This window comes from Trachypithecus francoisi, unplaced genomic scaffold, assembly GCF_009764315.1.
Source record: "Trachypithecus francoisi isolate TF-2019V2 unplaced genomic scaffold, Tfra_2.0 Lachesis_group15, whole genome shotgun sequence".
Classification (NCBI taxonomy): Eukaryota; Metazoa; Chordata; class Mammalia; order Primates; family Cercopithecidae; genus Trachypithecus; species Trachypithecus francoisi.
Genome location: NW_022681460.1, coordinates 96971857 through 96999769, shown reverse-complemented (window position 1 = coordinate 96999769; position 27913 = coordinate 96971857). Strand labels below are relative to the sequence as shown.

At 46.5% G+C, this 27913-nt stretch overlaps 1 protein-coding gene and 1 non-coding gene across 4 annotated transcripts in view; both read left to right on the top strand.

Moving 5' to 3' along the window:
* The window catches only part of TMC7 (transmembrane channel like 7), a 69677-nt gene that overhangs the window by 19430 nt on the left and 22334 nt on the right, over window positions 1–27913 (top strand). For all 3 annotated transcript variants that reach the window (XM_033235611.1, XM_033235610.1, XM_033235609.1), the window contains exons 3-8: window positions 6485–6633; window positions 7536–7703; window positions 9198–9280; window positions 16873–17018; window positions 22663–22810; window positions 25196–25369. In XM_033235611.1, coding sequence (XP_033091502.1) covers window positions 6485–6633; window positions 7536–7703; window positions 9198–9280; window positions 16873–17018; window positions 22663–22810; window positions 25196–25369 — 868 coding nt within the window. The remainder of the gene's footprint in view (window positions 1–6484; window positions 6634–7535; window positions 7704–9197; window positions 9281–16872; window positions 17019–22662; window positions 22811–25195; window positions 25370–27913) is intronic.
* On the top strand, window positions 2898–3004 carry LOC117098237. Its single transcript, XR_004443278.1, has one exon. It is a non-coding gene; the product is annotated as a U6 spliceosomal RNA (small nuclear RNA).

Sequence of the window (27913 nt, the reverse complement as noted above, 5' to 3'; positions counted from 1 at the left end):
CTGGCTAACACAGTGAAACCCCGTCTCTACTAAAAATACAAAAAATTAGCCAGGCATGGTGGCGGGCGCCTGTAGTACCAGCTACTTGGGAGGCTGAGGCAGGAGAATGGCATGAACCCAGGAGGCGGAGCTTGCTGTGAGCTGAGATTGCGCCACTGCACTCCAGCCTGGGGAACAGAGCGAGACTCTGTCTCAAAAAAAAAAAAAAAAGGAGTTTCTTTCCTTCCTTCCTTCCTTCTTTCTTTTCTTCTCTTTTTTGTTTTTTTTTTTGAGACGGAGTCTTGCTCTGTCACCGGGGCTGGAGTGCAGTGGCCGGATCTCAGCTCACTGCAAACTCCGCTTCCCGGGTTTACGCCATTTTCCTGCCTCAGCCTCCCGAGTAGCTGGAACTACAGGCGCCCGCCACCATGCCCAGCTAGGTTTTTTATTTTGTATTTTTTAGTAGAGACGGGGTTTCACCATGTTAGCCAGGATGGTCTCGATCTCCTGACCTTGTGGTCCGCCCGTCTCAGCCTCCCAAAGTGCTGGGATTACAGGCTTGGCCACCACTCCTGGCCTCCTCTCTTTCTTCTCTTCTCTTCTCTTCTCGCCTCGCCTCTTCTCTTCTCTTTCTTTTTTGAGACAGAGTTTCGCTCTTGTTGTCCAGGCTGGAGAGCAATGGCACGATCTTGGCAACCTCTGCCTCCTGGGTTCAAGCAATTCTCCTGCCTCAGACTCCCGAGTAGCTGGGATTACAGGCATGTGCCACCATTCCTAGCTAATTTTGTATTTTCAGTAGAGACAGGGTTTCACCATGTTGGCCAGGCTGGTCTCGAACTCCTGACCTCAGGTGATCTGCTTGCCTCAGCCTCCCAAAGTGCTGGAATCACAGGCATGAGCCACCATGCCTGGCAGAAGTTTATTTCTTGCTAGCATAAAGTACTAGGAACTGCGGGACTTTGCAGCCATTCAGGGATCCAGGCTCTTTCCATCTTGTGGCTCTGCATACCCCTAAAGCCTCATTTTTGTCTGCAACCAAGCAGTGCAAAAAGAAAGAGTTTGGAGTATGAGTATACCAGTTAGCTACGCAGCAGAATAAATCACCCCACAACTGAGTAGCCTAAAACTGGTAGTTTCTCAAGTCTACCAGTGAGCTGGACAAATCCTTCTAGTTTCAGTTGGGCTGAATCTTTATCCATAGTCAGCTGTGGTTGGGGAGGTGGCTCTGCTGATCTAGGCTGGGGATCAGCTGGCTGTAAGCTGGTCTAGGGTGGCTTCAGCTGGGATGATCACATGGTATCATCATGATAGCTCAGGTTTGTTCGCATGGCAACAGCTGGAGCCCAAGAGAGGATCAGAAGCCTGCAAAACCTCCTGAGACTAGGCTTAAAAACAGCTGAGCTTCCCTCCTACGGCAGTCTGAGGTCTAACCAGATCACAGTCCAGATTCAATTTGGTGGAAAGGGATTCCTCCCGCTAATGGGAAGAGCTGTAAAGTCACATGGCCACGGGGCATTCACACATTCATTGAGTCGTTGGGAGTTTTGGGAGTGGGTTAAGAGCCAAGTCTGAAAGGTGCACATATCACTTTTCTTTACATTTCTACCAGAGAGAATTTAGCCACATGGTCATACCTAACTGCTCAGAAAGCTGGGAAGTGTCTCCAGCTAGTGCCAGAGAAGGGGAGAATGGATTTGGGTGGTAGCTTGCCATCTCCCCCATTCTTGAAGAATTTAAAACATAATCTTCCCATTGACCTGGTGTAATGACAGAGGTGGGTATTTCTGCTTAACTCTCTAAATGCTTCCCCCACAGGGTCAGTAGCATAAATTCATCAGAAGGGTCGGGCAAAGTGACTCATGCCTGTAATTACAGCACTTTGAGAGACAGAGGCAGGAGGATTGCTTGAGACCAGGAGTTCCAGACCAGGCTGGGCAGCATAGCAAGACCCTGTCTTTACAAAATAAATAGATAAATAAATAAATTAAATAATAATAGAAAAATTAGCTGGGTGTGGTGATGTGTGCCTATAGTCCCAGCTGCTCAGAAGGCTGAGGCAGGTGTATCACTCAAGCCCAGAAATAGGAGGGCTGCAGTGAGCTATGATCATGCCACTACCCTCCAGCCTGGGTGACAGAATAAGACCCTGTTTCTACGAAAACAACAGCAAAACAAAATAACACATTGGGCTGGGCGCAGTGGCTCACGCCTGTAATCTCAGCACTTTGGGAGGCCGAGGCAGGTAGATCACAAGGTCAGGAGTTCAAGACCAGCCTGGCCAATATGGTGAAACCCCGTCTCTACTAAAAATACAAAAATTAGCCAGGCATGGTGGCGGGCACCTGTAGTCCCAGCTACTTGGAAGGCTGAGGCAGGAGAATTGCCTGAACCTGGGAAGCAGAGGTTGCAGTGAGCCAAGATCATGCCACTATACTCCAGTTTGGGCAACAGAGCGAGACTGTGTCTCAAAAAAAAAAAATAAATAAATAAAACAAAAATACAAAATAACACATTGGATGATGCACATTGGATGAAACACTGTGACTTGTAGGTCTGAGAATATGTTATCTCTGGTTTTATTTTTAATTTGGGTGGTCTTGTATTCTCAAAAAATATTGAGACTTTATAAATGTATTTCAGCTGGCACAGTGGCTCATACCTGTAATCCCAGCATTTTGGGAGGCTGAGGCAGGTGGATCGCTTGAGCTCAGAAATTTGCGACCAGCCTGGGCAACGTGGTAAAACCTGTTTCTACTAAAATTACAAAATTTAGCTAGGCATGGTGGCATACTCCTGTAGTCTCAGCTACTCAGGAGGCTGAGGTGGGAGGATCACCTGAGCCCGGGAGGTTGAGGCTGCACTTCAGTCTGGGTGACAAAGCGAGACACTGTCTCAAAAAAAAAAAAAAAAAATTTTTGGTGCTCCCTTTGGCAGCACATATACTAAAATTGGAATGATACAGAGAAAATTAGTGTGGCCTCTGAGCAAGAATGGCACACAAATTCATGAAACATTCCATATATAAATGTATTTAAAAATCAAATAAATAAATAAATAAATAATAAATGTATTTTATTTCCCACTCTTTCAGATTCACAGATTTTCAATTCTTATAAACTACTACTGCTCTATACCAAACTCTGCCACACCTAAGAGAGAGACATATTTTATTCCATCAAGGGACTTCCAGACTCACTGGAAAAATGAAACTAACAGACTCATGAGAGCAGGGGCCATGTCTATCTGGTTTACCAGTGAATCCCTAGAAAGTGGCAAAGAAGGCTGGGTGCAGTGGCTCATGCCTGTAATCCCAGCATTTTGAGAGGCCAAGGTGGGTGGATCACCTGAGGTCAGGAGTTTGAGACCAGCCTGGCCAACATGGTGAAACCTCATCTCTACTAAAAATACAAAAATTAGCCAGGTGTGGTGGCGGGTGCCTGTTATCCCAGCTACTGGTCAGGCTAGGGCAGGAGAATCGCTTGAATCCAGGAGGCGGAGGTTGCTCTGAGCCGAGATTGTACCACTGCATTCCAGCCTGGGTGACGGAGTGAGACTGCGTCTCAAAAAAATAAAAAATAAATAAAGTGGTAAAGAAAAGGACACGGGAAGGATCACTCTTTTTTTTGGAGACAGAGTCTTGCCCTGTCACCCAGGCTGGAGTGCAATGGCACGATCTCTACTCACTGCAACCTCTCCCTCCCAGGTTCAAGCAATTCTCCTGCCTCAGCCTCCTGAGTAGCTGGGATTACAGGCACCCACCAGCATTCCTGGCTAATTTTTGTATTTTTAATAGAGACAGGGTTTCACCATGTTGGTCAGGCTGGTCTCGAACTCCTGACCTCAGGTGATCCACCCGCCTTGGCCTCCCAAAGTGCTGGGATTACAGGTTTAGCCACCACACCCGGCCAGGAAGGATAATTCTAATTGCTAATAGTTGTTATTCTAAGCTCTTTATTTCCTTTAATCCCCACTCCACCTGCTGAGGCAAGGTTTTCAAATTATTATTATTATTTTATTTATTTTTAGATGGAGTTTTGCTCTTGTTGCCCAGGCTGGAGTGCAATGGTGCGATCTCGGCTCACCGCAACCTCCGCCTCCTGGGTTCAAGTGATTCTCCTGCCTCAGCCCCCCAAGTAGCTGGGATTACAGGTATGCGCCACCACGCCTGGCTATTTTGCATTTTTAGCAGAGATAGGGTTTCTCCATGTTGGTCAGGCTGGTCTCAAACTCCCGACCTCAGGTGATCCGCCCGCCTCGGCCTTCCAAAGAACTGGGATTACAGTCATGAGCCACCGCGCCTGGGCTATTTTATTTATTTATCTTTGAGACGAGTCTCACTCTGTTGCCCAGGCTGAAATGCAATGGCGCCATCTTGCCTCACAGCAACCTCTGCCTCCCCAGTTCCAGCGATTGTCCCACCTCAGCCTCCTGAGTAGCTGGGATTACAGGCGCCTGCCACCATGCCTGGCTAATTTTTTGTATTTTTAGTAGAGACGGGGTTTCAACATGTTGGCTAGGCTGGTCTGGAATTCCTAGCCTCAGGTGATCCATCTGCCTCGGCCTCCCAAAATGCTGGGATTACAAGCATGAGCCACCGCGCCCGGCCGAGAGAGGGTTTTTTAAACCTTAGCATTCTTGCTTTTTTTTTTTTTTTTTTTTGAGACAGAGTCTTGATCTGTCGCCCAGGCTGCAGAGCAGTGGCGCCATCTCGGCTCACTGCAAGCTCTGCCTCCCGGGTTCAGGCCGTTCTCCTGCCTCAGCCTCCCAAGTAGCTGGGACTACAGGCGCCTGCCGCCACGCCCGGCTAATTTTTGTTTTTGTTTTTTTTTTTTTTTAGTAGAGACGGTGTTTCACCGTGTTAGCCAGGGTGGTCTCGATCTTATGACCTCGTGATCCGCCCACCTTGGCCTCCCAAAGTGCTGGGATTACAGGCGTGAGCCACCACGCCCAGCTGCACTCTTGCTTATTGACATTTAGGGCCAGATAGCTCTCTGTTGTGGAGGGCTGTCTGTGGATTGGAGGATGTTTAGTAGCATCCCTGGCCTCTACCCACTAGATGCCAGAAGCATGTCCCCCTCCCCCAAGTTGTGACAGTCAAAGATGTCCCCAGACCATTGCCTGATGTTCTTTGGGAGGTGTGCAAAATTGCCCCCACTTGAGAACCACTGATCCTTATAAGGGTAGGTACTTTACTAACTCCAACTTACAGATAAGGAAACTGATGCATAACACAGGGAGGCTTGTTTGGATGGGAGGTTCAAGTCCTTGTCTTTAATAGGAGCTCCCTGTCTGATGGAGGAGGACAGACTGGTGGGAGGGTGGAGGTGTGTGCCATGTGCCATGGATAGTTGGCAAATTCCTCATGTTTCCTCTCTCGCCTTCAGACCCCAGCACCTTCTTTTTCCCCTGCTCTCCTTACTCCCTCCTCCATCACCAACTTGGACTTGGGGCATCTCCTCCAGGTTTCCAGAGCCCTGACCACATCCCCTTTTGTAGCACTTCTCCCAGGGAGCTGTCGTTGTTGAATGTCAACATGTTTGCTTTCCCTCTAGACTCAGATCAGCTTTGTGGGCCGTGCAGTCTCTGTTGCAACTACTCAGCTCTGCTGTTGCAGATGGTTCATAAATGAATTGGCATGGCTGTGTTCTAGGAATATTTATGGACACTGAAATTTGAATTTCATGTGATTTTCATGTGTCACAAAATACTATTTTTCTTTTGTCTTTTATTTTTATTATTTTTATTTAAAATAATTTTGTTTTAATACAGAGTCTCGCTCTGTCACCCAGGCTGGAGTGCAATGGCATGATCTCAGCTCACTGAAACCTCCACCTTCTGGGTTCAAGCGATTCTCCTGCCTCAGCCTCCCTAGCAGCTGGGATTACAGGTGCCTGCCACCACACCCGGCTAATTTTGGTATTTTCAGTAGAGACGGGGTTTCGCCATGTTGGCCAGGCTGGTCTTGAACTCCTGGCTTCATGTGATCTGAGAACCGCAGGGCACATGGTTACTCTGTTTGACATTTTGACAGACTGCCAAACTCTTTTCCACAGCAGCGGCAGCATTTTATATTCCTTGCAGCAATGTATGAGAGCTCACATATTTCTCTGTCCTTTCAGCTGGGGTTTTATGAGATGCTGAGTCTTTTTCTTTTCTTTTTTTTTTCGAGATGAGGTTTCGCTCTTGTTGCCCAGGCTGGAGTGCAATGGCACGATCTCGGCTCACTGCAATCTCCGCCTCCCAGGTTCAAGCGATTCTCCTGCCTCAGCTTCCTGAGTAGCCAGGATTACAGGCACCCGCCACCATGCCTGGCTAATTTTGTATGTTTAGTAGAGATGGCGTTTCACCGTGTTGGCCAGCCTGGCCTTGAACTCCTGACCTCAGGTGATCCTGCCTCGGCCTCCCAAAGTACTGGGATTACAGGCGTGGAGCACCACACTGGGCTGGGATGCTGAGTCTTGATGCTGCTGCTGTTGTGATTGTCATGATCATGTTTTCCATGCAGGGACATTCAGGAGACACAAATGAAGTATCTCTCTGAGTGGGACCAGTGGAAGCGGTATAGCAGCAAGTCTTGGAAGAGGTTCCTGGAGAAGGCTCGAGAGATGACGACCCACCTGGAGCCGTGGCGGGAGGATATTCGCAGCATAGAAGGTATCCCACTCCGGCCTCTGTGCAGGCTCCTCTGCAGAAATCTCTGTGTCTGGGGAGCAAGTACAGCTTTGTTTCCACTAGGGTCTAGCTGAAATTGAGCATTTTCTTCCATGATGAATGTGAGCAACAAACCACCACAAGGTTTAGCAGAACCTGTGTCTTTGTCACCAAGTCCTTGTCTTTAATAGGAGCTCCCTGTCTGATGGAGGAGGACAGACAGGTGGGCAGATCACAGGGTCAGGAGATCAAGACCATCCTGGCTAACACGGTGAAACTCCATCTCCACTAAAAATACAAAAAATTAGCCAGGTGTGGTGGCAGGCGCCTGTAGTCCCAGCTACTCGGGAGGCTGAGGCAGGAGAATGGCCTGAACCCGGGAGGCAGAGCTTGCAGTGAGCTGAGATCGCACCACTGCACTCCAGCCTGGGTGACAGAGCGAGACTGTCTCAAAAAAAAAAACAAAAGGTACCATGTATCAAGTCTTACAAATCTGCAGTAATTAAGACAGTCTAGCGTTGGTGTAAGGAGAGACTTGTAGACCCAAGGAACAGGATAGAGTTCAGAAACAGATTCATACATATGTGGTCAGGTGATTATTTCCAAAAGAAGCAGCCAATAAATGGTGCTGAGTCAACTAGAGATTCCTATAAGAAAAGATAAATACTGAGCCCTCCCTTATACCATTCTCAAGTGATTAATTCAAGATTGATTGTAGATCTACAGGTGAAAAGTTAAAACACTAGAAGATTGAGTCTTAAAGCTCACAATTAAAAAAAAATTAAATGTTTCTTCCTCTTTCCAGCTACTGATTACTCCAGCTTCAGCTTTTGTGGCTAATTGAATCTATGATGTGTAGTGTGTCAATACCCCTGGTCAGTGATGTCCGGGTTTGTTTTTTCCAGGGAAATTTGGCACTGGGATTCAGTCCTATTTCTCCTTCTTGAGATTCCTGGTGTTGCTGAATTTGGTGATATTTCTGATCATCTTTATGCTGGTTTTGCTCCCAATCTTACTCACGAAATACAAGATCACCAACAGTAGCTTCGTGCTCATTCCTTTCAAAGACACGGGTGAGTCTAAGGCCTGGTTTACTATGAAGTGTGTTTGTTTTTCACCGTGTACCTCGCTACAATGCTTGCTTTGCTAAGAATCTTATTCTAATTCTTGGGCGACTGTATTAGTCAGGATGGTCTAGGTTATGCTGCAGAAACAAGTGATCCCATAACACTCATGCTACTATGGAATAACAGCATGCAAGCATGACAGCATAACAGTATGAGACTGTGAGTGAGAAATAAACCTTTGTGGTTATTTGAGACTATGAGTGAGAAATAACCACAAAGGTTCATTTCTCACTCACAGTCCATGCCCACTGTGGGCTGGTGAGCTTCACTCTGGAGCCCAAGCTGTTGGAGCAGCCTCTATCTGGAGCATTGAGAGTCACACATACAAGCAAAAAACAAGCTCTATATGCAGACTTACATACAAAATATATAAAAAAGACATATCGCCAGATGTTTGGGGAGAATAGTGAAGGAAACACTAGAAGTAGAAGGAGAAAGAAATATTACTGTATTGGACACATTGGGGTTTGGACTGAAAATGGCAAATCACAAATATACAAACATATCTGTGCAAATATGCAAATATATATGACATTTCTAAATGTAATATACGTATATAGTCATGTACCCCATGACAATGTTTCAGTTAACAATGGATCACATATGCAATGGTGGTCCCCTAAGATTATAATACTGTATTTTTACTGTAGTTTTTCTTTGTTTAGACATGTTTAGATACACAAATACCTAACATTGTGTTGCAGTTACCTACAGTATTCAGTGCAGTAACACGCTATCCAGGTTTGTAACCTAGGAGCAATAGGCCATACCATACAGCCTAGGTGTGTAGTAGGGCATCCCATCTAGGTTTGCGTAAGTACACTCTGTGATGTTCGCATGACGAAATTGCCTAAGGACATATTTATCAGACTGTATCCTCCTTGTTAAGCCATGCATGACTGTACATGCTTATACACACAAATTGTGAAAAACAGGCAGGCTATGGCCAGGTGCGGTGACTCACGCCTGTAATCCTGGCACTTTGGGAGGCTGAGGTGGGCGGGTCACCTGAGGTCAGGAGTTCAGGACCAGCCTGGCCAACAAAAAAAACAGGCAGGGGGCCGGGCGCGGTGGCTCAAGCCTGTAATCCCAGCACTTTGGGAGGCCGAGACGGGCGGATCACGAGGTCAGCAGATCGAGACCATCCTGGCTAACACTGTGAAACCCCGTCTCTACTAAAAAAAATACAAAAAACTAGCCGGGCGACGTGGCGGGCGCCTATAGTCCCAGCTACTCGGGAGGCTGAGGCAGGAGAATGGCGAGAACCCGGAAGGCGGAGCTTGCAGTGAGCTGAGATCCGGCCACTGCACTCCAGCCCGGGCGACAGAGCGAGACTCCACCTCAAAAAAAAAAAAAAAAACAAAAAAAACAAAAAAAACAGGCAGGTTATAGAGACTGTAAAACTGTTTCCACCGACATTCTGGTTTTTGTTTCTTACAGATATACAATGTACAGTCTATCCAGTAAGCAGTTCTGGACTCATTTACTTTTACAGTTATATCATAGACTTGCTTTCTGGCACTGTAAGTATTTAACATAATCCTTTGTTTAGCTCCTCAATCTACTAAAAATTGATTGATTTAAAGATCAGTTTCCCGAATTTCTGCAGTGAGAGCCAAACACAAGTAAGTGTTGGTTGACATATGTACCAGTAAATGAAACAGTATTTGCAGTTACCTCAGCAGAAAGAACAACGTTCGCTATCAACTGCTAGAATGTCAGGAAATATGCTTTGTCACTTTCAGCCATTGGCCTTTTTCTAGTTCTTTCTTTTTATTTATTATTATTATTTTTTTGAGACAGTGTCTCGCTCTATCGCCCAGGTTGGAGTGCAGTGGTGCAATCTTGGCTCACTGCAACCTCCGCCTCCCGGGTTCAAGTGATTCTCCTGCCTTGCCTCGTGAGTAGATGGAATTACAGGTGTGTGCCACCACGCTCAGCTAATATTTGTGTTTTTAGTAGACATGAGGTTTCACCATGTTGGCCAGGCTGGTCTGGAACTCCTGACCTCAGGTGGTCCACCCTCCTCAGCCTCCCAAAGTACTGGGATTACAGGCGTGAGCCACCGTGCCCGGCCTCTAGTCCTTCAACCTTTGTGTTGATCTGCAACAAGATACTGACTTCCCCCACAGAAGGAAGCTTCAGTGAAAATGAACCCAGATAGAATGTTTACAATTTCTCTGACACTGATAAACCCGAACATTTTGGAGCCCCAGACTGGGTGGATGAAAGATGTGGCTCTTCTTTTCCAGAAATTACACACAGGGACATGTGTGATGTACAAACTCACACTTTCAGATGATATGCACATATACCTGCATATCATGTACATGGGCATATGAAGATTCTCTGAAATCCCTTATAAGTCAATCCCAGGTTACCATCTCCCACCACCACCCCAACTCTAAAATGGAATTAATCTCTTGGCTTTTATGGTAGTTCTAAAAGGTTTTTATTATCGCCTTCTAAAAAAATGATTTTGGCCAGGCACAGTGGCTCACGCCTGTAACCCCAACACTTTGAAAGGCCGAGGCAGGAGGATTGCTTGAGGCCAGGAGTTTGAAACCAGCCTGGGCATCATATCTCTACACAAAATAAACATAATTAACTAGGCGTGGTGGCGTGCACCTGTAGTCCCAATTACTCTGGAGGCTGAGGTAGGGGAATCACTTGAGCCTAGAAGGTTGAGGCTGCAGCCTGCACCACTGCACTTCAGCCTGGGCAACAGAGCAAGACCCCATCTTAAAAAAAAGATCTTGTGGTTTTTCATTTTTTTATTTCAGCTTTTTCAGCAAATAAGATTGCAGCTATGAAAAGTAGCCATCTTTGCCCTTTAGACCAGGGTTTCTCAAACTTGGCACTATTGATATTCTTTTTTTGTTTTTTTTTTTTTTTGGAGATAGGATCACGCTGTGTTCCCCAGGTTAGAGTATAGTGGTGCAATCGTAGCTCACTGTAATCTCAAACTCCTGGGCTAAAACGATCTTCCCAAGTAGCTAGGACTACAGGCGTGCACTACACTTGGCTAATTTTTAATTTTCTTTCTAGAGATGTGGGGTCTCACTATGTTGCCCAGGCTGGTTTCAAGCTCCTGACCTCGATGAAGACTCCTGCCTCGGCCTCTCAAAGTGTTGAGGTTACAGATGTGAGCCTCTGTGCCTGGCCAAAATAATTTTTTTAGAAGGTGACAAAAAAAAAAAGCCCTTTAGAGCTACCATAAAAGCAATGAGATTTTAAGTACTGGGGTAACAGGCATGAGCCACCGTGCTCAGTGAATTAGATAACTCTGTGTTGCGTAGGGCTATCTGGTGCACTGTAGCCCGCTGAGCTGTATGTATCCCTGGTCTCCACCCACTAGATGCCAGCAGCACTGCCCTCTTCCGACTTTGACAACCAAAAATGTTTCCAGAGATTGCCAAATGTTCCCTAGCAGACGAAATTACCCCCATTTGGGAACTGCTGCTCTAGGTGTTTAAGAAATACAAATAAGTATTTTTATTTTTTCAGAAATGCTTTCTGAAAATTACTGGTATGAAAATACCTCACCGGCCGAGCGCGATGGTTCATGCCGGTAGCCCCAGCACTTCGGAGAGGCCAAGGCAGGCAGATCACCTGAGGTCAGGAGTTCAAGACCAGCCTGGCCGTCATGGTGAAACCCCATCTCTACTAAAAATAGAAAAATTAGCTGGGCACGGTGGGGGGCGCCTGTAATCCCAGCTACTCAGGAGGCTGAGGCAGGAGAATCGCTTGAATCCGGGAGGCGGAAGCTTCAGTAAGCTGAGATCACACAACTGCATGATCCAGCCCGGGCAACAAGAGGGAGAGTTCCTCTCAAAACAAAACAAAAAACAAAACAAAACAAACAAAAACGCCATGCCATTGAGCTTCCACTTTTCTGAATAAATTGGTAGAAAGCCTTGAATTTGTCCACTGTGTTTGATTTTGAAAAAGCACCCCTACCTTTTTTTTTTTTTTTTTTTCTTTTTGAGACGAGGTCTGGCTTTGTTGCTCAGAGAATGCAGTGGTGTGATTTTGGTTCATTGCAAACTCTGCTTCTAGGCTCAAGCCATCCTCCCACCTCAAGCCTCCTGAGTAGCTGGGACTACAGGTGCATACCACCATGCCCAGCTAATTTGTGCGTGCGCACGTGTGTGTGTGTGTTTTGTAGAGACAGGGTTTTGCCATGTTGCCGAGGCTGGTCTCGAACTCCTGAGCTCAAGCAATCCACCTGTCTTGGCTTCCCAAAGTGCTGGGATTATAGGTGTGAGCCACTGCCTGATTTTGAAAAAATCCTTTTACATCTCTGATCTCATGTTTTCCTAAAAATAACTCAGAGGAATTGTTGGATGGGTGTTCAAAAGTCTACTATGCAAAAAAAAGTTAAAAAAAAAAAATACATGGCTGGGCATGGTGGTTCACGTCCATAATCCCAGTGCTTTGGGAGGCCGAGGTGGGCAGATCACCTGAGGTCAGGAGCTTCAGACCAGCCTAGCCAACATGGGGAACCCCATCTGTACTAAAAATACAAAAAAATTAGCTGGGTGTGGTGGCTGGTGCCTGTAATCCCAGCTCCTCGGGAGGCTGAGGCAGGAGAATTGCTTAAACCCAGGAGGCGGAGGTTGCAGTGAGCCGAGATTGAGCCATTGCATTCCAGCCTAGGCAACAAGAGCGAAACTCCGTCTCAAAAAAAAAAAAAGATTAGCCTGGCGTGGTGGTGTGCACCTGTAATCCCAGCTACTTGGGAGGCTGAGGCACAAGAATCTCTTAAACCTGGGAAACATAGGTTGCAGTGAGCCAAAATTGCGCCACTACACTCCAAGATGGGTGACAGAAAGACTCTGTCTCAAAAAAAAAAAAAAAAAAAAATAATAAAATAAAAAAGTCTGCTATGTAGATGAGAAAACAGAAACTGTGCAAATGTCCACTATGCAAATTAGAAGATAAAAACCATGCAAATGTTGACTTGTGCAAATGAGAAAAGAAATTCAGTGACCTACCCAAGGTCACACTGCCTTTGAAAGCAAAGTTAGGATCAAATCCCAGAGCTGCTGTTAAACCCATTTCTTTAGATTACATCCCACAAGAAAAGTTTCTGTTTGTGGAAAAAAAAGAAAAAAGTTTCTTTGCATACTGTAACCTTCTTCCTGATAGGAAAAATTTTATAGGAGAGTTAGCTGCGCTTGATTATAGACGTTCAATAAAGTAAGCATGATAATGACCTGTCTGAAAGAGAACTTTCTGCAGTGATCTGGAGAATGTGGACCTGTGCTGTGTAACAATGGAACCACTAACTCTTTTTTGTTTGTTTTTTTGAGACAGAGTCTCGCTCTGTCGCCCAGGCTGGAGTACATTGGCGCGATCTCGGCCCACTGCCACCTCTGCCCCCTGGGTTCAAGTGATTCTCCTGCCTCAGCCTCCCAAGTAGCTGGGGTTACAGGCGCCTGCCACCACACCCGGCTAATTTTTCTATTTTTAGTAGAGACGGGATTTCACTATGTTGGCCAGGCTGGTCTCGAACCCGTGACCTCAAGTAATCTGCCCACCTCGGCCTCCGAAAGTGCTGGGATTACAGGTGTGAGCCACCGCGCCTGACTTCTTGTTTTTTTTTTAGAGTCTCACTCTGTCACCCAGGCTGAAGTTCAGTGGTGCAATCTTGGCTCACTGCAACCTCTGCCTCCTGGTTTCAAGCAATTCTTGTGCCTCAGCCTCCCGAGTAGCTGGGAATACAGGGATGCGCAATGACGCCTGGTTAAATTTTGTTTTTAGTAGAGACAGGGTTTCATCATGTTGGCCAGGCAGGTGTTGAACCCGTGACCTCAAGTGATCTGCCTGCCTCAGCCTCCGAAAGTGCTGAGATTACAGGTATGAGCCACTGTGCCGGGCCCAGAACCACTAACTCTTGAGCACTTGAAATATGTCTAGTGTGGCTGGGAAACTGAATTTTAATGTCATGTGATTGTTAATAATCTGAATGTAAATAGGCACAAGTGAAAGAGAGTCAGAGAGATCAAACAGGGGCTCATTTTTCTTGAAAACAATTGAACTAAGCTCATTATCAAATCAGAAAATATTTTCCAGGCCCAGCAGACCTTTGCCCTGTAATTGTTACATTGTCTTGAGGGAGAGGTTGGTGATAACCCTGCTATCAGCCCTTGGCAGCACACACAGGTTTCTTCTGGTTGGACACGTTTTTATGGCCTTTGGGAGAGTTGAAAGGAGAATGGAGTCCTCTGCTTCTACTTTTTCTTTTCCAGTTAACAAATGACTTCATTACCCAAATAATATAAGAATGCACGGTTGTCTTGTATAATTTCATTTATTTATTTATTTATTTATTTTTTGAGATGGAGTCCCGCTCTGTCACCCAGGCTGGAGTGCAGTGGCCAGATCTCAGCTCACTGCAAGCTCCGCCTCCCGGGTTTATGCCATTCTCTTGCCTCAGCCTCCCGAGTAGCTGGGACTACAGGCGCCCACCACCTCGCCCGGCTAGTGTTTTGTATTTTTTGGTAGAGACGGTGTTTCACCGTGTTAGCCAGGATGGTCTCGATCTTCTGACCTCGTGATCCGCCGGTCTCGGCCTCCCAAAGTGCTGGGATTACAGGCTTGAGCCACCGCGCCCAGCCGTAACCTTTGCTTTGAGTGTGCTCTGAGAAAGAGTGCAAAGTCTCTGGCGTCTCTTTTTATCTGCCCGTCTTGGCCTCCCAAAGTGCTGGGATTACAGGCTTGTGTCTTGTATAATTTTAAAATACAGATATGCACAACTGTACAATGTAAATATGCTCAGCTTCAATAAATTTAAGAACACACACACACACACACACACACACACACAAGAATGCACGGTTGTCATGAAAAATACAGAATTTATAGAGTAAAAAAGTGAAAATATCCCTCCCCGGAGGTCACTGAACATTTAACCCCATGGTTTACAGCCTACTTGACCGTTGACCTTTCTCTGTGCACTTACATGGTCTTGCTTGATATTTCATAATATGGATTTTTAGTGATCTAGCCCAATCCCTGTATGGACATTCAGATTTCCTCTCACTTCCTTCCTTTTGTAAACAATGCCGTAGGCAACCACTATGTACTACCTACCTACAATGTTTCTGCTATATCTGTTCTCTCCTTCACTCTCCTGGAGTTTTCCTGCCATCCAAGGAGGTATTTGAGGCATTCAGTCATTCCTACCATAAGAAGTCAGTCAGCAGGGTGCAATGGCTCAATCCTGAAATCCCAGCACTTTGGGAGGCTGAGGCTGGAGGACCATATGAGCCCAGGAGTTGGAGACCAGCCTGGGCAACATGGTGAGACCATATCTCTACTTTTTTATTTTTTATTTATTTTTTATTTATTTATTTTTTTGAGACGGAGTCTCGCTCTGTCGCCCGGGCTGGAGTGCAGTGGCCGGATCTCAGCTCACTGCAAGCTCCGCCTCCCGGGTTTACGCCATTCTCCTGCCTCAGCCTCCCGAGTAGCTGGGACTACAGGCGCCCGCCACCTCGCCCGGCTAGTTTTTTTTTTTTGTATTTTTTTTAGTAGAGACGGGGTTTCACCGGGTTAGCCAGGATGGTCTCGATCTCCTGACCTCGTGATCCGCCCACCTCGGCCTCCCAAAGTACTGGGATTACAGGCTTGAGCCACCGCGCCCGGCCTACTTTTTTATTTTAAAATAAGAAGGAGAAGAAGTCAGAGAGTTTTCTGAGCCACCAGGCCTTACTGTTCTTCTTCTTCAAAGTTGTTTTGGCTCTTCTTCTGGGTGCGTTGCGATTCCATATGAATTTTTGGATCAGCTTGTCAGTTTCTGTAAGGAAGCCAGCTAGGATGCTAAGAAGGATAATGTTGAATCGGTAAATCAATTTGAGGAATTTGGCCATAGACTTTCTGATCCATAAACGGGATGTTTTCCGTTTCTTTAGGGCTTCTTTAATTATTATTATTTTGTTTTTGAGACAGAGTCTCGCTGTCTTGCCCAGGCTGAAATGCAGTGGCATGATCTCGGCTCACCACAACCTCCACCTCCCAGGTTCAAGTGATTCTCCTGCCTCAGCCTCCCAAGTAGCTGGGACTACAGGCATGTGCCACCATGCCCGGCTAATTTTTGTATTTTTAGTGGAGACGGGGTTTCACTATGTTGGCCAGGCTGGTCTCGAACTCCTGACCTCGTGATCCGCCTGCCTCAGCCTACCAAGGTTCTGGGATTACAGGCATGAGCCACCGTGCCCGGCCAAGATTTGCACTTCTTTAGTTAAATTTAGTTGTAATGTTTTATTCTTTTTGATGCTATGGCACATGGAATTTTATTGTTAATTTCAGTTTTGGCTTGTTATATGCACTTTTTTCTTTCAGAGACAAGCTCTTGCTCTGTTATCCAGTCTGGAGTGCAGTAGCACAATCACGGCTTACTCCAGCCTCCCGAGCAGCTGGGACCATAGCCATGCACCTCTATGCCTAGCTAATTTAAAAAAAAAAAATTTTGTAGAGATAGAGGTCTCTCTATGTTGCCCAGGCTTGTCTCAAACTCCTGGGCTCAAGTAATCCTCCTGCCTCAGCCTTCCAAGGTGCTGAGATTACAGGTGTAAGCCACCATGCCTGGCCATCTGTGCATTTTTTTTTTTTTTGAGATGGATCTCACTCTGTCACCCAGGCTGGAGTGCAGTGGTGTGATCTCAGCTCCCTGCAACCTCTGCCTCCCAGGTTCAAGTGATTCTCCTACCTCAGCCTCCCGAGTAGCTGGGATTACAGGCATGCAACACCAGGCCCGGCTAATTTTTTTGGTATTTTTAGTAGAGACGGGGGTTTCGCCATGTTGGCCAGGCTGATCTGGAACTCCTGACCTCAGGTGATCTGCCTGTCTCAGCCTCCCAAAGGGCTGGGATTACAGGTATGAGCCACCTTGCCTGGCCCACCTGTGCATTTTTAATGTCAGGGTTTTATCAGTGCTTTATTTCCCAAACACTGAGTACTCCCTGTGCCTCTGGGGCTGTCCCAGTCTCTGGGGATACAGAGAGGAAAGGGGACACTGGAACTTGTGTTCCTTGACGCAGGGACTACTCTTCTGATTGCTCCACAGTGAGCTGACCCGTCTAACCTCATGCTCTTGGCTTCGTTTCAGGGTTTCCTGGAGGAGACTAGCCTCTTTTACGGACATTACACCATTGATGGGGTGAAATTTCAGAACTTCACCTATGATCTGCCCCTGGCGTATTTGATAAGCACAATCGCCTACCTGGCCCTGAGCCTTCTTTGGATCGTGAAAAGGTAAAGTCTGTCCTTGCATTCTTTCTGAATTACCCTTGGTGGCTGGAGGCTGTTGGAGATATGGGAGCCCTGGGGGCCATTACCTAAAGGATGAGCGGAGTCCAGTGGTGGGTTTTGTGGGGAAGGGTTTGTGAGTACATATTGGCAGCTGAAGAGACCTGGGAGAAATAGAAGTCAGGATTTGGGATGGAGTAGCAGACTGAGGTTCTCTTTTTTTTTTCCACACACAGTCTTTCTCTGTCACCCAGACTGGAGTGCAGTGGTGTAATCTTGGCTCACTGCAACCTCTACCTCCTGGTTTCACTTCTCGTGCCTCAGCCTCCTGGGTAGTTAGTACTATAGGAACGTGCCACCACGCCTAGCTAATTTTTGTATTTTTGGTAGAGTTTCACCATGTTGGCCAGTCTGGTCTGGAACTCCTGACCTCAGGTGATCCGCCCACCCTGGCCTCCCCAAATTCTGGGATTACAGGTATGAGCCACGGTGCCTGGCGTGGGGTTCTCCACTCAGTCACTACTGAACACATCTGGCAATCCCACCCAACTGCACACACACCCTTTCCTTTGCTTTGGTGTGTATGTTAACAAGGTGTCTACTGGGTTGTAAGTAGCAGAAACTGAGCTCTGATGGTTATTGAGTGGCTCACAGATCCAAGGAAGGGAGGAAACTCAAATTACAGGAAGGACAAAGATGGAGCGATGGCTTAGGAACAACATCAAAAGCAAGAATCCCTCGTCTTCAATTCTTTGGTGTAGTGGTGGCTTTCTTAAGTGGTGGGAAATAGGGCATCTTATAGTTTGCATCAGCCTTGACCTCCTGGGTCACAGATGCAGAAATCCTTAGCAGAGACTTGTGGTTTCTGCTTCATTTAGGTTTCCAGCCCTGACCCTTCCACTGTGGCCATGGGGAGCAGTGTGTCTGCGATGAGCCCCTGGAGTTTCAAGTGCTCAGCACTGCACTCCTTCAGCTGTGGCCAGGGGCTAGGGTCCTATGACAACATGGCTTTTCCTGTGGGAGACAAGTGCTTTAGGGAGAGAGAGCAATTCCCAAGAGAAGAGAAGAGTATTAATTCCCTTAACAAACAACCGGTACAAAAGGTACAATGACCCAAACACAATAGAAATTTTATTTCTTTTTTATTAGCTAGGCATGGTGGCACACACCTGTAGTCCCAACTACCTGGGAGGTGGAGACACGAGAATCACTTGAACATGGGAGGCAAGGCTGCAGTGAGCGAAGATCATGCCACTGTACTCCAGCCTGGGCGACAGAGCAAGACTGTCTCAAAAACAAACAAACGAAACAAAAACAAAACCTCTATTTCTCTTTTACATGACAGTTCTGGGTAGGGGCACAGGTTAGTGTGGTAGAATTCTTCTTATAGTATTCTAGGACTAAAGTTGACCAAAGTTCAGGCATCTTCAGCATGTGGCTTCGAAGGTCCCTCAGAGGAATGGGAAAGGAAAATGCATGGAGGAGAACCATGCGGAGGGTATTTATAGGCCAGACCTGGAAGTGGTGTCCATCACTCACATCCCATTGGCTATAGCTTAGTCACATGACTATAACCAACTGCAAGGGAGGCCGGGAAACATTGTTCCTGGCTGGGCAGCCATTACCCAGCAGTGACACTGTACTGTAGAAGGTGAACCACAAATTTTTGATGGACAACTTGCCATCTCTGCCCCAGGGGAGTTTCTTCGCAGACAGTATCATGGATGGACCTCTTTATTGCCCACTTGATTGTCCCTGTGAGAGCATACACAGTGTTGTAAGCCGTGGAGCTGTGAAGCCCCTTATCACAGGTGCAGAACAGACCAGGGTGCTGCGGATGGATCTGGCCCTCCATAAGGACCAGGATTCACCACTGCAAAGAAAACCCCAGTGCCCAACCTGGCACTTGTATCCTGAGTCAGAATCTATGAGATGAACGTGAACTAGTGAGCATCCATCCCCCACCCAAATGTACTATGTACAAATGAGAAGAAGCCTCAGGCTGCTTTTGAGGGGCAAAGAGATGCTTGGTAAAGAAACATTGGTTGATTGGGGTTCCTTGATTGTGCCAGGCGAGATCCAAGTTTTATGGACCTACAGGCTAGACAATTTGGAAGCGCCATCTTTAAGACAAAGAGTATGAAAATATGTTTTGTAAATGATAAAAATAAAACAAAACAACAACCAAATAAGACCATAGGAACACATTGCTAGAGTCTTCCAAAGAAGAGTCTTCAAAGAAGACTGAAGAATGGATAAGGTTTTTTGTTTTTGTTTTGTTTTGCAAGACAGAGTCTTGCTCTGTCACCTAGGCTGGAGTGCAGTGGCATGATCCTGGCTCACTGCAACCTCTGCCTTCTGGGTTCAAGCAATTCTTCTGCCACAGCCTCCCGAGTAGCTGAGATTACAGGCGCACTCCACCACGACTGACTAATTTTTGCATTTTTAGTAAAGATGGGGTTTCACCACGTTGGCCAGTCTGCTCGAACTCCTGACCGCGTGATCCACCCACCTCGGCCTCCCAGAGTGCTGGGATTACAGGCATGAGCCACCGTGCCGGGCCGAATGAATAAGGTTTGTTAGTTGTACAGCGAATCCACCTGTGAATCTTGTTCAAGCTCAAGGCCTTGATTGCTTTCTGGGGAAGGCCATGGAGGGAGGGCTGGGTGTGATGTAATGGGAGAAAGGCCTGCTGTGGCCCAGGAAGTGGATGTGCCACAGAGTGACAAAGAGTATGGACTTTGTAGGCCAGAGACCATGGCCGGAATGTCAGTTCACCTCTTTGAGCCTCATTTTCTTCATCTGTGAAATGTGCATACCTGGAAGAGTTGTTGGGAGGATTCACATAAACTAGGCAGGTGAATGAACACCTTAGCACTGTGCCTAGCACCTTATAGACGTTTATTGAATTAAAATCATCATCATCATCATTATCATCAAAGTAACACCAGTTCTGCCACCTAACTCTCTGGATATAGGGAAATAATTTTCCTTCCTCTGGATCTTAGTTTTCTCATCTGTAAAATGTAGGTCTGGGTCAGGCATGGTGGCTCACACCTGTAATCCTAGCACTTTGGGAGTACAAGGTGGGTGGATCGCTTGAGCCCAGGAGTTCAAGATCAACTCTGGGCAACATGGCAAAACCCTGTTTCTACAAAAAATACAAATAATAGCTAGGTGTGGTAGTGCATACTTGTAGTTTGAGCTACGTGGGAGGCTGAGGTGGGAGGATCACCTGAACTTGGAGAGGTTGAGGCTGCCGAGAGCCATGATCAGACCACTGCACTCCACCCTGGGTGACAGAGTGAGACTCCCATCTCAAAAAATAAAACATAAAATGTAGGTCTGGTCTAAATCAGAGGCTTGCAACTGGGATGGGTCACCGTAAGCTTTATAACATGGCATATTTCTGGAGCCCACATGAGACTTACCGAATTGAAAATCTCAGGTAAGAAACCATTTGGGAACTGGATTTGGGGAAAGTACTCCATGTGGTTCTGACTTAAATTCTTTGCTGTAATCCTTTGGGGGAATGACTGATCATAACAATTCCTTCCATTTCTATTGTCTTTATGCCTTGCCTCACTGGCAAATCCTAAAAATAACCTGTTTCATCTACAGAGGACTGTGTATGGCATCTGGTGTTTTATATCAAGTGCCAGGTGTATTTTTCCATGAAAGCATTTGAATGAATAAAAATATGCAACAATTGTATATGACCTAAACAGGTGCTCACTACATAGTTAATATACTATTTATGTCATTTATTCATTGCTTTATCCATCAGTTGCATGTTAACCAAAGTATATAGTCCATGCATTATGGATATAAAGGTGGCAAGACAGCCAGGGGACCTGCTCTCAAGGAATTTAAAATTTAGTTAGAGTGAGGAGTTACAAGCAGTAAACAGATGAATAAGGTAATTGCAGGTTAGTATCATTGCTGTGAACTAAATAAAAGGGACTGGGCTGGGCATGGGGGCTCATGCCTGTAATCCCAGCACTTTGGGAGGCCGAGGCAGGCGGATCACCTGAGGTCAGGAGATCGAGACCAGCCTGGCCAACCTGGTGAAACCCTGTCTCTACTAAAAATACAGAAAATTAGCTGGGCGCGGTGGCAGGCGCCTGTAATCTCAAATACTCGGAATGCTCAGGCAGGAGAATCGCTTGAACCTGTGAGGCGGAGGTTGCAGTGAGCTGAGACTGCGCCACTGCACTCCAGCCTGGGTGACAGAGTGAGACTCCGTCTCAAAAATAAGTAAGTAAATAAATGAATACATAAAAAGGACTGGCTTCAAGTGGGGGTTACAGCCTTAGATGGGGAGGTGAGGGATTATAAAGGGGTTATTTGAGCCCAAACCTGAAGGATGGGAAGGAGACCAGCCATAGGGAGCGTGAGAGGAGCACCATCCCTGGAGATGGTAGTGGGAATTTCCCAGAGGCAGGAACAGGAATTTGTGTATTTATAGAAGAGAGAAAGCAAGCATAGTCACATGGGAGGAGAGGCCACGGCACAGCTGGATCACATAGGGATCTCTCAGCTGTATTAAGGAGTTTGGATTTTAAAAGAAAATGAATCATTCTACCAAAAAGACATACGCATATTCTTTTTTTTTTTTTTTTTTTTTTTGAGGCGGAGTCTCGCTCTGTCGCCCGGACTGGAGTGCTGTGGCCAGATCTCAGCTCACTGCAAGCTCCGCCTCCCGGGTTTACGCCATTCTCCTGCCTCAGCCTCCCGAGTAGCTGGGACTACAGGCGCCTGCCACCTCGCCCGGCTAGTTTTTGTATTTTTAGTAGAGACGGGGTTTCACCATGTTAGCCAGGATGGTCTCGATCTCCTGATCTCGTGATCCGCCCGTCTCGGCCTCCCAAAGTGCTGGGATTACAGGCTTGAGCCACCGCGCCCGGCCAACATATTCTTATATTCATCACAGTGCTATCCATCACAGTGCTATATTCATCACAGTGCTACTCACAATAGCAAAGAAATGGAATCAACCAAGATGCCCATCAGCGGAGGACTGGATAAAGAAAATGTGGTACATAAACACCATGGAATACTACACAGCCATAAAAAGAATGAAATCATGTCCTTTTCAGCAACATGGTTGCAGCTAGAGGCCATTATCCAAAGCAAATTAATGCAGGAACAGAAAGCCAAATACCACATGTTCTCACTTATTAGTGGAAGCTAAACATTGGGTACTTATGGAGATAAAGATGGCAGCAAAAGAAACTGAGGACTCCTAGAGTGGAGAGGGAGAGAGGGAGGCAGGGATTGAAGAACTGTTGGATATTGTGCTCAGTACCTGGACGACGGGATCATTTCTACCCCAAATCTTAGCATCATGCAGTATTACCAAGGTTACAAACCTGCACATGTACTCCTGAATCTAAAATAAAAGTTGGGGGAAAAAGTATGGATTTTATTCTAGCTGTGATTGAAGCAATCAGATGGGTAAAAGGAAAGAATCAACAATGAGATGCCTTGTTAGCGGCCACATATATTTAGAATGGCCCCTAACTTGACCATGTCACAATGAGCTGAAAATGCAGCTATGTCTCACTTTTTAAGTTTCAGACACAGCCAATTCAGGGGACTCTCTTTTGCTGTTGTTTCTATAAGAAGGATTATTGTGTTTTGGGGTCAGGTCGGTGGAAGGATTCAAAATCAACCTGATTCGGAGTGAGGAGCACTTTCAGAGTTACTGCAACAAGATCTTTGCTGGCTGGGACTTCTGCATCACTAACCGCAGCATGGCGGATCTGAAGCACAGTAGCTTGCGATACGAGCTCCGAGTGAGTGCTCCTGGGTTTTCCCGTGGTGGGGTCCTCACCAGCAAGGTCCTGCCTTTGGACCCTGAGTTTTCAGCTTGCAGAGGATCAAGGGTGGGGGACAGGTTGTCCCTGGTGCTTAGTAAGTTACCCCTCTATAGCTTTCAAGAATTTTTCTTTTTTTTTTTTTTTTGGTTGAAACAGAGTCTCTCTCTGTCTCCCAGGCTGGAGTGCAGTGGCCGGATCTCAGCTCATTGCAAGCTCCGCCTCCCGGGTTTACGCCATTCTCCTGCCTCAGCCTCCCAAGTAGTTGGGACTACAGGCACCCGCCACCTCGCCCGGCTAGTTTTTTGTATTTTTTTTTTTAGTAGAGACGGGGTTTCACTGTGTTAGCCAGGATGGTCTCTATCTCCTGACCTCATGATCCGCCCATCTTGGCCTCCCAAAGTGCTGGGATTACAGGCTTGAGCCACCGCGCCCGGCCGCTTTCAAGAATTTTTCACAGCAAACATGTCACTGGGGTTGATTACCCTAGACCTGAACAGGAGCCCTGGTGAACTGGGACTGGGAAGTGGGGTGGGGACACAGTGGATGGAAGGAGATGATGTCTTTCCCCACACCGTGCTACTTTACACTGTTATTTTTCCACGTGAGGAGGACCTGTCATAAACACTGCTTATACCAGGAGAAATGGGAGTAAGGAGGGAATGTCATGATAATAGTGTGGGATGGAGAGTATATGAAAAAGTACAGACCGGGTGCGGTGGCTTATGCCTGTAATATAACACTTTGGGAGGCTGAGGCAGGCAGATCACGAGGTCAGGAGATCGAGATCGTCCTGGCTAACATGGTGAAACCTCATCTCTACTAAAAATACAAAAAATTAGCCGGGCATGGTGGCACATGCCTGTAGTCCCAGCTACTCAGGAGTCTGAGGCAGGAGAATCACTTGAACCCAGGAGGTGGAGGTTGCAGTGAGCCAAGATTGTGCCACTGCATTCCAGCCTGGGTGACAGAGTGAGACTGTGTCTCAAAAAAAAAAAAAAAAAAAAAAGTACAAGAGAGTTTCCAACCATCTCTACTAAAAATACAAAAAATTAGCAGGGCATGGTGGCATATGCCTGTAGTCTCAGCTACTCGGGAGTCAGAGGCAGGAGAATCGCTTGAACCCAGGAGGTGGAGATTGCGGTGAGCCGAGACTGCACCACTGCATTCCAGCCTGGGTGACAGAGTGAGACTCCGTCTCAAAAAAAAAAAAAAAAGTACACAAGAGTTTTCAAATGAATAAGGAGAGAAAGGAGTAAAGAATAGCATGTTAATAAACCCATCAAAGCAAAGGAGGAGGGGACAAATAAATCAAAAGCATAATAAAATGGAAGGAATCAAATCAAATCTATTATTTCTTACACTAAATATGAACAGATTAAATTCTCCTAATAAAAGCAGAGACTACTAGATTGTGTAAAAGAAAAAATAACACCTCAACTGTATGCTGTTTGAAGAAATGACACATACTCTATTTAAGTAATATCCTAAATAGTTTATAGTTCTGTTTTCACATTTATTGCAAAGCCCAATTGCAGTCTTAAATAGATTCTGCCTTTACTTAGGCCTTTAGTAGACATAAACAATAGTTGGGCTAGGCCAGGCGCAGAGGCTTATGCCTGTAATACAGCACTTTGGGAGGCCAAGGCATGTCAGGGTCAGGAGATTGAGACCATCCTGGCCAATATGGTGAAACCCCATCTCTACTAAAATTACAAAAATTAGCTGGGCATGGTGGTGCATGCCTGTAATCCTAGCTACTCGGGAAGCTGAGGCAGGAGAATGACTTGAACCAGGGAGTCAGAGGTTGTAGTGAGCCGAGATTGGACCATTGCACTCCAGCCCGGCAACAGAACGAGACTCCATCTCAAAAAAAAGAAAAAAAGTAGTTGGGCTAAGTCTAGGATGGTATCTTGCAGGAGATGAATATTTAAAAGAAGTTTTTGTTGTTGTTGTTGTTGTTTTTTGTGTTTTTTCCTGAGATAGCATTTCACTCTGTCATCCAGGCTGGAGTACAGTGACATGATCATATATCACTGCAGACTCGAACTCCCATGCTCAAGCAATCTTCCACATCAGCCTCCCGAGTAGCGGGGACTACAGGCACTCATCACCACACCCAGCTAATTCTTCCGGGTTTTCTTGTAGAGATGGAGTCTCCCTATGTTGCCAGGGTTGGTCTTGAACTCCTGGGCTCAAGTGATCCTCCTACCTTGGCCTCCCACAGTGCTAGGGTTATAGGAGTGAGCCACCACGCCTGGCTAGAACTCTTAAAGATGGATGGGGACAGAATGATGAATCAGTTTCTATCCGTGAGTATCCCTTCATCCCACTGCTCACAAATGAATTTTCTTTTATCTTCAGGCAGATCTGGAGGAAGAAAGAATACGGCAGAAAATAGCAGAAAGGACCTCAGAAGAAACAATACGCATTTACTCTTTGAGACTGTTTTTGAACTGTATTGTTCTGGCTGTTTTAGGGGCATGCTTTTATGCAATATATGTAGCAACTGTCTTCTCTCAAGAGCACATGAAAAAGGTAAGTTAACTTGAACTCTGGCTGGACATTATGCCTAGTGCACTGAAAACCTGTGAGGTAGATACCATCGTCATTTCTGTTTTACATATGGAGATAACAAGTTTGGCTGATATGATCAAGACCTGAAAATCAGCCGGGCGCGGTGGCTCAAGCCTGTAATCCCAGCACTTTGGGAGGCCGAGACGGGCGGATCACGAGGTCAGGAGATCGAGACCATCCTGGCTAATACGGTGAAACCCCGTCTCTACTAAAAAATACAAAAAACTAGCCGGGCGACGAGGCGGGCGCCTGTAGTCCCAGCTACTCGGGAGGCTGAGACAGGAGAATGGCGTGAACCCGGGAGGCGGAGCTTGCAGTGAGCTGAGAGCCGGCCACTGCACTCCAGCCTGGGCGGCAGAGCAAGACTCCGTCTCAAAAAAAAAAAAAAAAAAAAAAAAAAGACCTGAAAATCAGAGTGATCAGTTTCCGCTTTTTTTTTTGAGACACAGTTTTGTTCTTGTTGCCCAGGCTGGAGCACAATGGTGTTGTCTTGGCTCACTGCAGCCTCTGCCTCCCAGGTTCAAACGATTCTCCTGCCTCAGCCTCCTTAGTAGCTGGGATTACAGGCATGTGCCACCACGCCTGGCTAATTTTGTGTTTTTAGTAGAGATGGGGTTTCTCTAGGTTGATCAGGCTGGTCTTGAACTTCCGACCTCAGGTGATCTGCCCTCCTCCACCTCCCAAAGTGTTGGGATTACAGATGTGAGCCACTGGCCTTGCCCAGTTTTCACTTTTAAGAGAATTTTTTTGTGTTTGTTGTTGAGACAGAGTCTCACTCTTGCTCAGGCTGAAGTGTGGTGGTGTGATCTCAGCTCACTGTAACCTCCACCTCCCAGGTTCAAGTGATTCGTGTGCGTCAGCCTCCCTAGTAGCTGGCATTACAGGAATGCACCGCCACACCCAGCTAATTTTTGTATTTTTAGCAGAGACGGGGTTTCACCATGTTGGCCAGGCTGGTCTCGAACTCCTGACCTCAAGAGATCCACCTACCTTGGCCTCCCAAAGTGCTGGGATTGCAGGTGTGAGCCACCGCACCTGGCCTTAGAGAAATTTTTAAAAGCATCTAAAGTGTAGTGTTTGAGATCCTTACTACTCCTGGAATTTGCAATATTCAAAACTAGGCTGGACTAGGGTTTTATCCCTGACTGTTATTTATGAACTAAGGCCTTAGTTTACCTAAAATAGCAGTGGTTTTAAAAATCCAAGTTTGGGCCGGGCGCGGTGGCTCAAGCCTGTAATCCCAGCACTTTGGGAGGCCGAGACGGGCGGATCACGAGGTCAGGAGATCGAGACCATCCTGGCTAACGTGGTGAAACCCCGTCTCTACTAAAAAATACAAAAAAACTAGCCGGGCGACATGGCAGGCGCCTGTAGTCCCAGCTGCTTGGGAGGCTGAGGCAGGAGAATGGCGTAAACCCAGGAGGCGGAGCTTGCAGTGAGCTGAGACCCGGCCACTGCACTCCAGCCTGGGCGGCAGAGCAAGACTCCGTCTCAAAAAAAAAAAAAAAAAATAAAAATAAAAATAAAAATAAAAATCCAAGTTTGTCTAGTGGCTCTGATTTATGAAATCAATCATCGGGGTCCAGATTCCGTTCATCTTGTGGCTCTGCCCTCCCTAGGATATGGTTTTCTTTTCTTCTTTCTTTTTTTTTTTGAGACAGAGTCTCGCTTTGTCACCCAGACTGGAGTACAGTGGCACAGTCTCGGCTCACTGCAACCTCCATCTCCTGGGTTTAAGTAATTCTCCTGTCTCAGCCTCCCGAGTAGCTGGGATTACAGGCACCTGCCACCACACCTGGCTAATTTTTGTATTTTTGGTAGAGACAGGGTTTCGCCAGATTGGCCAGGCTGCTCTCGAACTTCTGACCTCAAGAGATCCACCTGCCTCAGCCTCCCAAAGTGCTGGGATTATAGGCATGAGCCACCGCGCCTGGCTAAGTATGGTCTTCTGTATGGTACAGGATAGCTCACCACCATGGCCACATTCTAGCCAAGGGGAAGGAGATGAAGGGGCTAAGGGGGGCACATTTCTTCCTTTAAAGGGCATGACCTGGAGGTTACACTAAAAACTTCCACTCATATCCCCTTGGCCAGAATTTAGTCACATGGTAGTACCTAGCTACAAGGGAGGCTAGGAAATTTACTTTTTATTGCAGATAGCTATATATTGTCTAAGTAGTCTATTACTGTGAAAGCAGGGAATTGCTATTTCAATTTCAAATCAATCCTACACCCTTGAAGATACTTTAAATTGCCTATTTATACAGAATTCATGGGTCTTCTTACACAACTCCTTAATAAATCCAGTAGAGCCTGGTTTTCTCCCCACGCAGTACTAGATACCTCTTTTGGAACATCTGAAGGAGATGGCAGCCGGGCGCAGTGGCTCATGCCTGTAATCTCAGCACTTTGGGAGGCCAAAGCAGGTGGATCACCTGAGGTCAGGAGTTTGAGACCAGCCTGACCAACATGGTGAAACCTTGACTTTACTAAAAATACAAAAAT